At 46.4% G+C, this 15,963-nt stretch overlaps 1 protein-coding gene across 4 annotated transcripts in view; it reads left to right on the forward strand.

Moving 5' to 3' along the window:
• The first annotated feature begins 587 nt into the window (after positions 1 to 587).
• The window catches only part of PLPP4 (phospholipid phosphatase 4), a 119,271-nt gene continuing 103,895 nt past the window's right edge, over positions 588 to 15,963 (forward strand). Inside the window, exon 1 of one of the 4 annotated variants that reach the window (XM_025994488.2) lies at positions 588 to 1,101. In XM_025994488.2, coding sequence (XP_025850273.1) covers positions 1,046 to 1,101 — 56 coding nt within the window. In that variant the 5' untranslated portion in view covers positions 588 to 1,045. Of the gene's footprint in view, positions 1,102 to 1,445; positions 1,561 to 1,937; positions 1,962 to 4,021; positions 4,172 to 15,963 lie in introns of those variants that run through there. The other 3 variants (XM_072740239.1, XM_072740240.1, XM_072740241.1) reach the window with 3 other exon arrangements.

The raw sequence follows: 15,963 nt of genomic DNA on the forward strand, positions 1-15,963 counted from the left end.
AACAAAGCTAAATTTCCTCTGGACTCTGAGCTTGAGGTCGTGACCCCCCGGCCACCCGCCAGGGGGTGATGGTCTGGCCTTTGACAGTGACCCCTAAGGATGAGGCTCTTGGTCTAACCTGCAGCCCCAGCCGCCCCAGGTGCTCAGGACCGAATGCTGTGTCAGCGCTGAGCGGCCAGGACGGCCTGTCGTGGGCAGGGATTGTTGGATTGTTCCAGTCTCTTGTTTCTCGTTTCACAGCGCAGCTGCCCGAAGATGCTGAGGGTGGGGGTCGCAGGCAGCCCATCCCAGGGGCTGCGTGGTCTTGGCCAAGAGCCAGGCTCACCTTCGCCCTCAGTCTGTGTGCCAGGGCGCCGGAGGCCAAAACGAAGCCTGGGAGAGTGTTCTCAGGGGAACTTCCTAGAAAAATAATAATAAAAAAAAAAGGTGGGGGGGGGGGGAGAATTTCAGGTCGGAAAGGGGTGGGGAGAGCCCAAAGCGGGAGGGAGCAAGCTCTTTCCAGCAGGAGCAGAGGGTGCCGGGCGGCCTGGGCTGGGGAGCCCCCCGCGCGCCTCTGCCACCTGCCCACGTGCGCGCGTGAGCCGCGAGCGGAGCCCGAGGCCGGAGCCGCAGAGCAGCCGCAGGCGGGGACCCAGGGCGCAGGGCCGGGCGCAGGGGCCGCCCACCCGCGGGGAGCCGGGGAGCCGGGGAGCCGGGGAGCGCGCCCGGGAGGCGGCGGCGGCGGCGGCGGCGGCGGGGCTTCCCCGGGCTTCCCCTCCCTCCCCTCCCTCCCCTCCCGGGGCCGCGGGCGCACGGCGCGGACCGCGGGCGGAGGCGGCGCTCGGCGCCAGGGCGCGGGGACTCCCCCGGGCGCCCCCAGCTCGGCGTCGGCGAGCCCCGGCGCCCCCCCCGCCCGCTCCCGCCCGCCCCCGCCCCCGCCCCCGCCCCCGCCCGCGGCCTGGAGCGCGCCTCCCTCGCCGCCCCGGGTCTGGCGAGCCGGCGCCGGCCGAGCCGCGAGAGCCGCCGCGAGCCCCCGCCGCCGCCCCGGGAGCTGCCCGGCCGCACCATGCGGGAGCTGGCCATCGAGATCGGGGTCCGCGCCCTGCTCTTCGGGGTCTTCGTGTGAGTAGCGCTGCGCCGGGGCGGGGGCGCGGCCGCGGGGACCCACGCCCCGAGCGTCTCCAAGCCCCAACTTTGTTTGCGCCACCGCGTCCCTTCGGGGCCTGGGTGCGAGGTCTCCCGGGACGTGCCCTCCGGGACCCTCCTGGTTCCCTCCCTGGGCCCGCGGAAGCCGGCCCGACCCTCGCCCTGACCCCCACCCCCCACCCCACCCCCGCGCGGGGAGCGGGACCGCTCGGGGCCCCTCGCCTGCGCCTGTCGCCGGCTGCGCACCGCGGCCCGGGGAGTCGCGGCTGCTCCGGGAGGCGGGAAGTTTCTCCTCGGGTGCGACCTGCCGAGCCCGCCGCCGGCAGCCCTGCCTCCTCCCGGCCCTTCCCGCGGGGCCCGGCTCCGTCTCCATCCGTGTCCCTGGCTTGGGCGCCCGCGGTTCGGATGAGCCTTTCCCCCCCGGAGCCGTTTGCGGTACTTCTCCGGCTGGAAAACTGTTGCGGGGGGCGGCTGGGGAAGTGGGGGCCTCGGCCCGAGGTGCGGGCTCCGTACGCCCCGAGCTGGGTGCGGAGCCCGTGGCCGCCGGGGGTGCGCGCGGGGCCCCCCCGGGACAGCAGCGAAATGCCCCTGGTGCCTCCGAGCGCCTGCACCTGGAAGCAGCGATCCTGGGAAGAGGGGGGGTCTCCTGCACAGGCTCTTTCCGAGATGTCTGAACCCCAGGGCGCCCCGGGAACCCGCTGCCCAGGGGAGCTGTCGCGCCTCCGCCTTCCGGATGCAAAGCCCGGAACGCACCAGCCGCTCAGACCCACGCAGCAGCCCCTGGAGTCTCTTGTCCCCCCGGGTACCCGCACCTGCGCTTGACCCTACGTTAGCTGGTCAGTTTCTCTTTTGCTCCTCGGCCCAAGGCTGTTTTCTGACCCGTTTTAAATATTAAAGTTGCATGAACTTTCTGGACTTGCCGGGTGCTTTTGAAAAGCCCATGCAGCCCTTCCAAACAGGGGGCCCCTCTCTGGACTCTTGCCCCAATCCGGAGTCATTGATGGCAGGTGGGAGGCTGTGAGTTGACTTCTGTTCCTGCAGCCCAGGGTATACACATGGAAAGAAAGACCCTTTCTTGCATGTTTTTCTTCACTAGGGATTAAATTCATCCAGAGTGTTTATTCACATCATCGTAAAGGGCGGTGAGTTCCCCCAGATGCAGGCAAGCCCCCTCTCCCAGCTTCTGACTAAACACTGCTGTTATTCAGTTCCGAAAAAGGAATGAGAACTTCAGTTGGGTTTTGATGCATTTGGGAAAACAAACACCACTTTTCCCTCCTCTTTCTCAGTGTTTCTACCCTTGGACTATACATTAAAACTACTGATTGCCGTGTGATCAGATGGGGACAGTTTCCAATTGGCAGATAGGCCAAATCCCATTAAATTATTATGTGATGGAAATGATAAAATAGTGTTCAGTGCACAGTAGGATTTAACATTTGTTTGGTGAATGTGTGTGTGAGTGATGCTGAAATAAAGTGAGGTAGGCTCGCAGGCTGCTTGGTTTGATTGCTGCTGGGAATTGTCAGATGAAAAAAGGGTCCGACGGAATGCAAGTATTTATATTGTTTTCAGATTTCCCTTCACATATCTCCCAAAACATTCTTGAGATGTTTACAAATATGTGATGGTCTGTGTAGTGGATTTGAAAATGTGATAATTATTGTTTTACGTGCTTTTTGCTTCCTCAAAGAATGTTATGTAAAAATCAGACAGGCAGTTTGTATTCTTTGCTCTCAACTTCCCCTTTGTATTAAGTAATGGGGGGAATCGGCCCTCACCCAAAGGGAAACATTTGGGCGTTGATGGTGTTTCTGGATGGTTCCCTGATTTCATATCAATTGGAAATATTAACAGTGTGTCCAGTGTGTGGCTCTTTTACCAGCAAAGACCAGCTTTGGTATCACTGGGAGACTCCCGGGGTGGGAATCTTGGGTGTTCAGATGCTGTTATCATTGGCAGATAACGACTTCCGGAAGGACAGGCTGGGCGCACACAGATACAGATGACCCTTTGTTTTTCTAGATAAGCTTCTGGTGAGATGACTTGTGTGAGTTTTATTTTTCCTTTTGCCAGCGCTTGTCTGATGGCAAGATTCAGTGGTTTGTACTCACCTGCTCATAAAGATGGTGGTCTCGGTAGCGGGGCCTCACCTGAGTAGGTTGAGAAAGTCCCTCCGGGCAAACTGAATCCACTTTTGCTGCTGCTGTAAAATTCATCATCTGCTTCTGTTTGGTGTATGTACCCTATTTCTCAGGATAAGAGAATAATTTTTTTCTGGGGGAAGATACCTTGCTTCTTTGCAAGCTTGTGCCTCTCGGGGAATATCACCTGTACGCAGGCTTATTCCCGGATTGCGTTTGCTCAGCGTGACAGCAGGATCCTACCACCTGATGCCCACATGCCCCTGTGGATTTGAAGGTAGCACTAATGAAATGCAGTTTGGGACCTTTAGGCTGTAGGGTTATATGCATTTCCTTTCTCTTAGGGAACCAGTTCTCTGTCTCTAGGCCAAGTTTAGTGGTAAGGTTTGGTGATTCAGGATCCCAAGAGAATGCTCTCCAGGAAACCCCCTGTAGGTCATCCAAGAAGTGAGCAGCGCCTTTTGAGCAGCCCTGCCTAAGAAGTTCAAACCAGTGGGAAGAAAATTAGTAACAGGTAATGCCAAGTCAGGGCTGGCACATAAAGCTGAATCTAAAAGGAAAAAAAAAATGGTTAGAGGACCCCAGTGTTTAGGAAAAATCAAAATATTATGTGGAGCTTTGAGGCTGCATTTAGTGCTTGAAAGCTGGCTTGGAGGACTCTTTGCTCTTACTTGAGGACTGTGGGCAGAGCAGACAGAAGGAGCTCCGGTGGGCTTCCTCCATCCTGTTGCCACCTAAGCCTCCAGCAGACAACCTGTGAGCTTTTACGTACATGCGAAGCCAGCCCCAGACCTCAGCGAGCAAGCACAGTGTGGATACAAGGTGGTCAGCCAGCAGCCCCGCAGGCAGCACTGTGAGACCGGTAGTATGTTAGCTCCTGATTTACTACGATCGCCAGTACGGTGAGTGCCAAATATTGAAGGTTTATTATGTTCCAGGCAGTAACGAAGACAGTCACACGGACCACTTAGGCCTCATACACACCTGATGGAGGGGGTATATTGGGCGTTGTGCTCATGCATGAAGAGGCTGACACACAGACAGATTAAGAAGCCGCCCAAATCACAGAGTTAAGAAGGGCAGCTCCGAATCTAAATCTAGATGCTCCTTCTGCGTCATCTGGACTCTCAATAACCTTGCTGTACTTCTTCAGAAGAAGTAACAGCTGGTGTGGGGCTCTCAGGGGTGTACTGTGCAAAAGGCATTCTGTGGGATTGCTCTTGTCTCACTTGAGGGGGACACTTCACTCTCCCCACTTTACAAATAAAGAAACCAAGAAAGGATAAATGGCTTGTCTGAAGACACTCAGGTAGCAGGAGGCATAGTCTGGATCTGAACAGGCAGTTGACTCCATGTCTCGAGGCTCCCAGCTGCTGAGATAGAATGTGTCCAGCACCAGGCCTCTGGAACTAGAGCGAAAGTGACCGCATCCTAGAAGCCATCCCCTTATGTGACCTGTTGTCTCTGGAGGAGCAAATGGAACGATGTGTGGAAAGAGCTGTCCCTGGTTCTCACATCGGGCTCTTCGGGTGGTGATCGTGGTTCCCATTCCCTTCGAGATGGAATTAGGGCATGTTATAGATTTTGAAGGGTCTTCTTTAGGTCTCTGGAGCCCAGAGGGTGAGATGTGGAAAATTCCAGGTCAGAACCTAAGTGGTAGTATTAAAGAACTGTTGGCCTATACACTTCTGCCCCATTGGCCCTTGCCTTAGGACATCAGTTTGTCCGGAAAATCCTTTATTTTTAGCACTGCAGATAGGGCCCTGGAAATATGATGACAATCAGAAATGCTGATGGAGGGGGAAGGTGATCAGCCTATTTCACCTGTGAACGTGGGTTTCCTGGGGTCCTCAGGCCCTCCCTCCTCCTCTCTCTCCCCTCTGTGACTCCAGGTGGCCCCCTGTCTGGGATGCCTCCCTAGGAGCTGTGGTTCTGCTTGGGAGACCAGGTTGCTCAGGTAATGAATGGTGTTTCCCTCAACTCAGATCAATCCTGCATCCTTCTTGGAGCACTTCCTATGTAGGGGGCCTGTGTCGGGTGCTGGGGACGTTTGAAAAAGGAAGGTGAGGAGGCCTCCCGGGAGCTCACAGATTGGCCAAGTGAGCACACAGTGGACCACTATTTGTTATCTTCCCCAGTGTAATCACAGGCTTTGAAAGTTTTGCCTTCAAACATTTGTATCTTTCATCCCGTTGACAGATAGATGCTTCTTTGGCATCTTCTAGGCGCAAGCACTTGTCCTATTTACTTTCCTTCCCCTTCATTGCTACACTGTGGTTGGAATAATTCCAAACAGACACAGGGGAACTTGGCACATTAGCTGGTCCAGGTGATTTGCTTGAGGGCACTGGCTGTCAGGTAGGTTTTTGGAATGTTGACAGAAACTACCATATCTTTCATTATTACCCCTAAGAGTCCTGTCTAGGGCTGTAGGCCAGAGACAGTTGTGGTAGTTGGAGCAAAGTGCTCAGTTTATTGAGAAGGAGGGATTAATTAGTCCTGGGAGGGATGAGGAGGAGGAGACAGGTGCCAGGGAAGGCTGCCCAGAGCTGGCATCTCACCTGAGTCTTGAGCATCGAGTGGCAGGTATGAAGGGCCCGGCCCAAGGACGTTCCTATGGACGAGTGTCTGGAGCAAAGGCTGGGAGGTTTAGAGGCAGATTTTGGGTGGGGATCAAGTCACCAGGTGTGGGTTTGGAGGCGGCAGGAGATGGGTCTGGGACAAAAATGTGGATGATCTCCATGCCCTACAAGGAAGCACAGACATTCCCTTCAAAGCAGTAACTGGGGGGCCTGGGGAGGTTTGCAACAGAAAAACATCATATCTAGACACTCGCCCAGTGGTAGAAAGTGATGGCTCGGTCCACAGGACCTGTTTGCTTTTGCGACAGGTGACAGTACCCAGCCCTGCAGGTGCCGCTGTGTCCTAGTGTGCTCTCCAGGGGCCTGTGTTTTATTCCACCTTGTGTTGCGGTCAGCTGGCTCCAAGTCTGGCTCCAGACTGCTTACTCTTGGGCTGTGCGGGCTGGGGCCGTCTCGTTATCTGTGTCGCTTTCTTTATATTCCCAGCCAGGCCTTGGCACGAATGTGGTCGGTGCCTCACGAGTGCTCACCAGATTGCACTCAATTTCTGGTGGTCCCTTGGAGCCATCTGCCTCAGTGCTGGACACGGCTTCCCCAAGGCCGGTTTGCTGCACGTTTGCATCAGGTTTGCCCGGGTCTTGGTTCACACTTAACTGAATCAACGTGTAGGATGGAGTCCTGGGAATCTGCATTTTCAAGAGGGGCTCCTTCTGTCTACCACATTTGGGACCGACTGACGTGCAGTCTAGACCATCTCATGGTAGGAGGGTCTCCTCTGGGTCTTTTCTCCTTCTGGCCGCACAGGAGACTACCCTTCCTAAAGCCCTGCCATTAGGTGGGGCTGTGAGGACCTTGAGGCAGTGTGAGTCCCCTTAGCGGCCTGTCATTGTCCTTCTCTGTCGGTGGCGAGCATGGAGCTATGTGTTAGGATGACAGAGCTGCAGCACGCAAGAAGCGGGACAGCTGCCCTGGAGAGTCGAGCCATTGGCAGCTGACTTTGTGGGACAGAAGGAAACTTTCTGTGTTAACGACAATCTGGGGGATTCGTTAGCTATTGGGAAACAAGCCTGTTCCATCTGATGATACACCTGGAATAGGTCTGCTTGCTCTCTAGAAGCAGAGTCATCCGGGGCAAAGTGGCATAACGAAAGCCCATGGACGTTGGGGCCAGGCAGGTCTATGTGTGGATTTTGGCTCTGCCACTGACTAGCAAGTTGCCTCAAATTCCTGAATCTCGTATTTCTTCGTGTGGGAAATGGGAACAATACTCACCTTCACTGGATGTTAGGAGATAAGATGCTTTAAGTGCCCACAGTGCGCAGAACGAAAATTAGATGCCTTCTCCCCACCCCTCTGTTCCTTACAGTCTCAGAACAGCATTGTAGCATCACGGTCACGTCCGTGGCCTTTGGCATCGGTTTCTGAGGCCTGAATCCTGCTTTTGACATTTCTCAGTTGGGTGAGCCTTTCAGGCAAGTATCCAGCTTAGATCCTCGGTTCCCCATCTGCTCGACAGGAATATTAGCAGGCCCCATGAGTGAGAGTATGAAGTGAGAGCGTATTCAGCTCATCACGGGTGCTCAGCAAATGGTAATGTTATGGCCACTGTCCTTTTATTAAGATAAATCCATAATATACACTCAAGAGAAGTGCTATGGGTAATGACACTCTGATTACAAATGATTCACTATAGGATTTCCATAAAATAATCAACTTGTTTAAACATATTGCCAAAGATTCCTTTCAGTGCCCGTCTGTGAAGTGTGTAACTTGCCATGAGCTCATGCACTGAGTCGTACCCCCATAGAGCAGGGTGGGTGGCTCGCTGTCTAATGAAGGGGTGGTCTCAGCACTGTACTTTCTCATGGGTCACTTAAATTGCTGGCTACTTAAAACAGTGATTTTAGGACATTGAATCAGAAGTGGTATTAACATAATTGCCTTGGACCATGTGGAAGGAAAATGCTGCATTCCTATCATTTACTTCCAAGTCTATGCTCATCACCAGGGCTCGCGCAGAAGCCCGGTGCGGGGAGTTTCCCATCAGACACCCTCTCCATCCCCAGCGGGTGCTGGGCTGAGTGCGCTGAGCACCTCTTCCCTCCCTGGGGAGGCTTCTGCTTTGTCATCTGATAAATGAAGCTGCCTTCTGTTTGAAATATTATTTGCCACTGTACAGTGAGTCTGCTGAACCCAGAATTCTGAGAATTGATGATGTTTTGCCACAGGGAGATAAATGCTTGTAACACAGCCAAAAGGAGATGATGAGTTTCAAAACCTGTAGGTAAAGTTATCTCAATTAGTTATAAAGATTGTGCCTTTTATGAACCACACAAGGCTCATAAAAAGTTCCCCGCCTCTATGTTCCTATAATAGCGTTTTTAAATATGAAAATTATCTTAGTCATAGTGATTTCCTTCAAAAAGATAATCTTGGTGCTCTGTGAATGAATTAGAAGCCCTGGTTCACGGTGAGGAGGTGGATTCACATAGAACCATACCTACCAGTGTGTTCTCATCATTCGGCTAAAGGCACAGAGGTATAGAGGAGCTTGGGGATGTCCGGGATGGGCAAGCAGGAAGCAGAGAGAATCTGGGACTCTGAGCCCAGGGATGGCCGCATCACCGCCTTTCAGTATGTGACTGTGAAAAACTGTCCTGCAGAGGTGAGGGACTGGTTGTTATTCTGTCTCCACTGAAGACAAAGGAACAAGAAACAGGGTCAGAAGCTGCAGGAGCATCTAGGTTGGTTTTCAGAAAGGTAGCAGTCTGCCAATCAATGCCAGGCATTTCTTTTCTCCTTTACCGGAGGGTTTTTAAAAAAACACATTTTTTATTAAAGTATTAGTTTGAACCATATGCAGTTGCTGATATTTGACTGTTTTGACCTACAAAAACAGGAATTGCATTTAGTTCAACCTAAAAATAATATACACAAGGAAAAAAATGCATGATTTATAATTGCATGGCTTCCCAGAATACCCTCTACCCATCAAACCCCATCCCACTGCTCCCCCCCTCCCCCGGCCCCACCACCCTGACTTCTAACATCATTTTTGAAGTCCAGGTGAATGAAATCATACGGCGTGTACTCTTTTGTGTGACTGTTGGTGCTCAGCATATTTTGGAGATTTATCTGTACTGTACTTAGTTGTAGTTTGTTAATTCTTATTGCTGTAGAGCATTTCATGGCATGACTGTACCCCTTTCTTTACTGATTTTACTGATTATGGATATTTAGGTTATTGTTGGTTTGGGCTATTATGCATAATGCTGCAATTGTTTTTTTGGTGAACATATTTGTATTTTCTGTGGAAATTGGTTATTCATTTGGTGTGGAAATGCTAGGTTATTCATTTGAGGTTTTTTTTTTAAATTTTTATTTATTTATGATAGTCACAGAGAGAGAGAGAGAGAGAGAGGGAGGCAGAGACATAGGCAGAGGGAGAAGCAGGCTCCATGCACCGGGAGCCCGACGTGGGATTCGATCCTGGGTCTCCAGGATCGCGCCTTGGGACAAAGGCAGGCGCTAAACTGCTGTGCTACCCAGGGATCCCTCATTTGAGGTTTTTAAGGAAGGATTTGGCCTTTCTTTGTCGAGCTGTGCTTCTGAAATGGAGATGTAGTTTGTATTCTTCTCTACTCTCCAACTGTTGAGCAACTATTCTGTGAGAGCCCCTGGTGGTCCTGGTGAATGACATGAGGAAACCAAGAGCTGGGTCCCTACTCAACAGGTGGGTGGGCAGCATGGCACCCTAGTCAGCGTAAGGATTTTGGAATTATTTCCTGACTGCTGATTGTAAAGATATGCCCCAGCTTTCTCATCTGCAAAGTGGGGACCAAACAATCACCTACCAGGAGGCTGTAAAGATGAAGTAATATAATGGCCACAGGGGCTTGCTACAAAACTGGCACATAGTAGGAATTAAAACCAATCTCTCTCCCTTGCTTCATCTTTTTTCCTTCCTGGGGGGAGGTGGAGATGGAGGTCAATGAAAAAAAAAAACCCCTAATATCACAATGTAATAATAATAAGAAGAAGAATAAGAAGAAGAATACAGCTCTCAGTACCACAGGAAAGCTGACCTTTGAATTAGGATTTAGAAAGTTTTGGGGAAATATTCTGAATAATCTTTCAGGAAGTCATGGAGAGGAAGAAATGGCTGATACATATATATGTGTAGATTATCTTTTAATTGACCTATATCTCCCCTTTGGTTGTAGAGGGCAGAAAGGAGAGGAGCTTTAACACTTAGTATGAATCAGCTTTGTTTTAGGCACTTGTCACACCTTAGATGATTTACTTTTTGCAGCCTCCCAGAAGGTGATATTGTTGTCCTGATTTACAGTTAAGAGTTAATGCTCCTCCTATACAGAAAGCTCTTACCAATCAATAAGAGAACTCTTTAAAAGAAAAATGACAGCAGAACTAACAGAGAACTAACAAGTGTACAAATAACGAATGCACCTTGAAAACTGTGATTTCCATAGAAATGCGAACTGTGCATCTGAAACCAACAGAATAACATTGCATATGCTTTTTATTGTTCCAGGACAAAAGAAGGCACAGCCGTTGAAGCTAGTAATGTAGACAACCATTTGTTGACTTGGGAAGATATCCATTACTGTTGTTAAGTGATAAAAAGTAGGTCACATAAGTGTGCATAATGCTACTTTAATGTGGTAATGTAATAAAATCAATTTGTGTTTGTATCTGTAAGAAAAAAGAGCTATAAAGATATACAACAAAATCTTAATGGTGGTTATTTTGGGGTAATGGGATTATATAACATTTGCTTTTTTCTTCATACTGTTTATTGTCCACATTATTTTACAGTAAACATTTATTACTTTCATACATAATCACAAAAATCAATATCGTGAAAGGAACCATAAAGGAAAGGGGGGGAATTGAGTGGGGAAAAATTAGAGAAAAAGACAAACGATGAGAGACTTCTAACTCTGCGAAATGAATGGGTGGGGGTGGGAGGTTTGCAGAAGGGGAGGAGGTGGGTGGGGAGATGGGGTAACTGGATGACAGGCATTAAGGAGGGCATGTGATGGGATGAGCACTGGGTATTATACTATATGTTGGCAAATGGAATTCAAATTAAAAAATTTAAAAAGTCAGTATAGAAGTTTCCTATTATGGGGGAGAAAGAAGCTAATGAAATAGCCTTAGGGCACTGGGTGATTCTTTTGTGATTGCTTTAGAAATATCTGAAGTGGGGGATCCCTGGGTGGCACAGGGGTTTAGCGCCTGCCTTTGGCCCAGGGCGCGATCCTGGAGACCCGGGATCGAATCCCACGTCGGGCTCCGGTGCGTGGAGCCTGCTTCTCCCTCTGCCTGTGTCTCTGTCTCTGTCTCTCTCTCTTTCTCTCTGTGTGTGTGACTATTATAAATAAATAAATAAAAAATAAAAAAATAATAGTTAAAAAGAAATATCTGAAGTGGGAAAGTTTTGAAAAATCAACCTTTTTATGTAGTTTTTAAAAGATTATTTATTTGAGAGAGAGAGTCCATGAGCATGAGCACAAGGCGAGTGTGGTGAGGGGAGGGCAGGGAGAGAGAATATTCAGCCAACTGTCTGCTGAACACGGAGCCAGAGACGGGACTTGATCCCACAACCCTGAGATCATGACCTGAGCCAAAACCAAGAGTTGTACACTTAACTGAGTGAGCTACCCAGGCACTCCTCAACCTTTCTATATTTAATATCAACTGAAATATTGGAAGGAAAACCAGAAAGAGGAGATTAGCACTCAGATGTGCAAGATTGTAGTGAAGCAGATGTGATCTGAGGCTGCAGGTGGGATCGTAAACAGACATAACCCCAGGTATTGCAGTGCACAGCCTGGAATTATTCCTGCCTTTTGACTTAAGAACTGTTAGAAAAATATGTTGAGGCACTAATGTGCCTCATGTATGACGCATCCTCATGTATGAAGATATTCATTGCTGTTTTCCATACAAAGCAAATATATTTGTCAAAAAAAGAAAATAAATTAAAACTCACATGGTGAACACTTGAATAGTTTGACAAATTATGGACAGGCAAGAGTACTATATGTCTACTAAAAATCATTTGGAGAATCAGGAGGAAACATGGTAACATTTTATGGTGTAATAGTTGAGGGGAGAAAGTACTATAGGAAAATAGATCTCAGAATCAAAACTATGGGAAATATGTTTGATTTGGACACATATTAGAAAGGATTACACAAAAGTGTCTATATGTGGTGGGAATGGATGTTTCTCCTCACTTAAACATTTTCTTTAAGTTATAAAATCATTGTGAATTTTTTTTAAGATTTATTTACTTATTCATGAGACACACACACACACACACACACACACAGGCACAGGCAGAGGGAGAAGCAGGCTCCTCGCAGGGAGCCTGATGTGGGACTCGATCCAGGGACTCCAGGATCAGGCCCTGGGCTAAAGGCGGTGCTCAACCGCTGAGCCACCAAGGCTGCCCCAAATCATTGTAAAAATTAAAGCAATACAAAAAGTGTAAGCTTCCACTCCTGTTGCCAGCTCCATTCCCTTCACTTTTTATTTTATTTATTTTTTAAAATAATTTTTATATAGGCTTCCTGACCAATATGGGGCTCAAACTCAATGACCAAGAGTTGCATGCTTTGCTGACTGAGCCAGCCCAGCACCCCTCCTTTCACTTTTTAAAGTCAAATTTTTAAGCAGTGTGTACTCTTGTGTGAGTATTTTGCTTGGCACATTTCTGAGATTCATCCATGTTGTGCTTAACTGTAGTTCATATATATGCATGTGTATATAACATTTTATATATATTATATATTTACATGTAACAAACATGCAAGTAAATATAAAGTTTAATAAAAAACTGAGTACACATTTTATCTAGAGTTGAATTTTTTTTTACTTACTTTAGATCAGCTTGAATCTTTTGACCGGCCCTGTGGTGTTTCATCATGTTAACCTATTCATGGAATGTTCAGGTGTTTTCATTTTTTGCTACAACAATGTCACAATTATGCTTAGATCCTAGCACACCTATAAAAATATTGTTATGATAGACTTATGCAGGTGAATTTTTTTGGTCAAAGGCCATGTGTATTTTAAATTCTGACGGACGCTGCCAAATTGTCCATCCAAAGGGCTAGACATGCTTACATTCTGTATTTTTGACATCCTTGCCCAAGCTGGATGTTGGTAATGTTTTATATTTATACCACAGGACAGAGTATAACGTTTGCATCTTTTCACTTGTGTATTGGCAATTGGTGTTTCTTTCTTTTTTTTTTTTAAATTAAGTTTAATTCCAGTATAGTTAGCAGTGTTCTATTAGTTTCAGGTGTACAGTATAGTGATTAAGCAATTCCATACATCACCCAGTGCTCACCACGACAAGTGCATCCTTTAATCCCCATCATTTATTTCACTCATCCCCCACTCCTCTTCCCTCTGGTGACCATCAGTTTGTTCTCTGTGGTTCAGAAATCTATTTCTTGGTTTGTTTCTCTTTTTCCTTTGCTTATTTGTTTTGTTTCTTCACTTGCACATGTGAGTGAAATATGGAATTTGTCTTCCTCTGACTTATTTCACTTAGCATAGTACCCTCTATTTCTATCCATGTCATTGCAAATGGCAAGATTTCATTCTTTTTATGGCTGAATAATATTCCATGGTGTGTGTGTGTGTGTGTGTGTGTGTGTGTGTTTGTGTGTGTGGATGGATAAATAGATAGATAGCACATCTGCTTTATCCATTTACCTATGGATGGACACCTAGGCTGCTTCTATAATTTGGCTATTGTATATAATGTTGCTATAAACATAGGGGGTGCATGTATCCCTTTAAATGAATGTTTTTATATTTTTTTAGTAGATAGGCAGTAGTGCAATTATTGGATCTGTTTTTAACTTTTTTTGAGGAACCTCCATACTGTTTTCCACAATGGCCACACCAGTTTGCATTCTCACCAGCAGGTATGAAGTTCTCCACATCCTTGCCAGCACTTGTTTCTTGTGTTAATTTTAGCCATTCTGACAGGTGTGAGGTGATATCTCATTGTGGTTTTGATTTGCATTTCCCTGACAATGAGTGATATTGAGAATCTTTTCATGTGTCTGTTGGCCAATTTGTATTTCTTTAGTGAAATATCATTTCCCTTAATCCATGCTTTTACTGAATCTTTAAATTTATCTTACTGATGTGTAGGAGTGCTTTATACCTTAAAGATATGAATCTCTTTTCATAGGTTGCAAATATTTCTGTGTCTATGGTTGACTTTTATTTTATTTTACATTAATTAATTAACTAATTAATTTTATTAAATACACTCCACACTCAGCCCTATTCAGGGCTTGAACTCACAACCCTGAGACTGAGACTTGAGTCAAGATCAAGGGCCAGATGCTTAACCGACTGAGCCACCCAGGTGCCATTATGGTTGACTTTGAAATTTCTTTGCAATTTCTATTATTTAATTTTTTTTCAGAGAGTGCTTGCATGGGGGAAGGGACAGAGGAAGAGAGAGAGAGAGAGAGAGAGAGAGAGAGAGAGAATCCCAAGCAGGGTCCATGCCCATGGACCTGACATGGGGTTCAATCTCACAACCCTGAGATCATGACCTGAGCTGAAATCAAGACTCAGACAGGTGACTGATTGAATCATCCAGGTGCCCCTGCAATTTCTATTATTGTGCACATTTTAAATTTTTTGTAGTTAAATCTACCAGTTTTTCCCTTTATGGTTTCGGTTTCTGTCCTATTTAGAAAGTCTTTTTCATTGAAAATAGAAACATTCTTCTATATTGTCTAGCACTTTTTACTTTGTTGTTTAATTTTAATTCTTTAATATATTGGAAATTAATTTTTATGGAGTGGGGTAGAGGATTTAAATTTTTGCTTGTATATTGATTTTCAATTGTGAAATAAACATTGTTTTCTCAGTGATACCATTCTCAGATGCAAATTTCCATCTGCCATGGATTTTCAAGTGAATTCTATTACAAGTTCAATTCTGAAGTATATGGCTCCTTATTTCTGGGAGCAAACACAGCATAGAGGTTAAGACTGTGAGCTCTAGAGCCAGGATGCCTGGGTTCAAAGCACTAATCTTCTATTTACTGTCTATAAACTTGGAAATGGCTTTATCTTTGTGCTTCAGTCCCCTGGTCTTAAATATAGGGATAATGATACAGTAATTTCATTGTACTGAGATCAGAGAAAGTGGCTTGTGTGATTTCTGTGTTTTATAATTTGTTATGAATTCCTGTGTGGCCATATACATGGTCAATTTTTCACAAATTTATATAGCTTGAACATAATGAATAGTTTGTGTTTGGTGGGTACAAAGCTCTAAATATATTAAAGCAAATTAACTGTACTATTCAAATCCTCTGTAGTCTCACTTTAAAAAAAATCATTCTTAATTTGGTCTTTTCCTTGTTAAAGTAATCTCTACATACAACATGGGGTTTGAACCCATGATCCTAATATCGAGTGACATGCTCTACCCCCTGAGCCAACCAGGTGCCCCTAATTTGCTGTTTTTAATGTGAAGATATGCTACCTCTCAACTAGGGTAACTAGAGCATTTACATTTTGGGGGGAAATAACTAATGTTTTGTAATATTGCTGCCAGCTTATTCTGTGCTTTCTTTTTGTGATGCTTCATTTTTATTTTGCCCACTAATTTCTTGCTTTTTGCTGAATAGTTCAAGTTTTCTTTGCTGCCCTCCTTTTTTTTCCTTGAGTTATTTGGAGGTCAGAATTCCTATGTCTACATTTCAGGTTAATGTCCTTAAATTTTATCTCTTTCTGATGAACCTTTTATCATTAACAACATTTTCATCTTTGTGTTAATATTCCTTATCTTGGAGTATACTTTATCTAATACAATATATAGCTACATTATATTTCTTGAGATTAATGTCTGCACAGAATATATTTCCTATCCTTTTATTTCCAACCTATCTGCATTTTTATGTTTAACGTATGTCTCTTACAAGCAGCATTTGGTTGTGCCTTTTAATTTTATCCAACATGGTCCATCTCTGACATTTAATTGGAGTGGTTAAGCCACTTACATTTAATGCAATTATTGACATGGTTGAGTTTAAGACT

This window comes from Vulpes vulpes, chromosome 15, assembly GCF_048418805.1.
Source record: "Vulpes vulpes isolate BD-2025 chromosome 15, VulVul3, whole genome shotgun sequence".
NCBI classification, from domain to species: Eukaryota; Metazoa; Chordata; class Mammalia; order Carnivora; family Canidae; genus Vulpes; species Vulpes vulpes.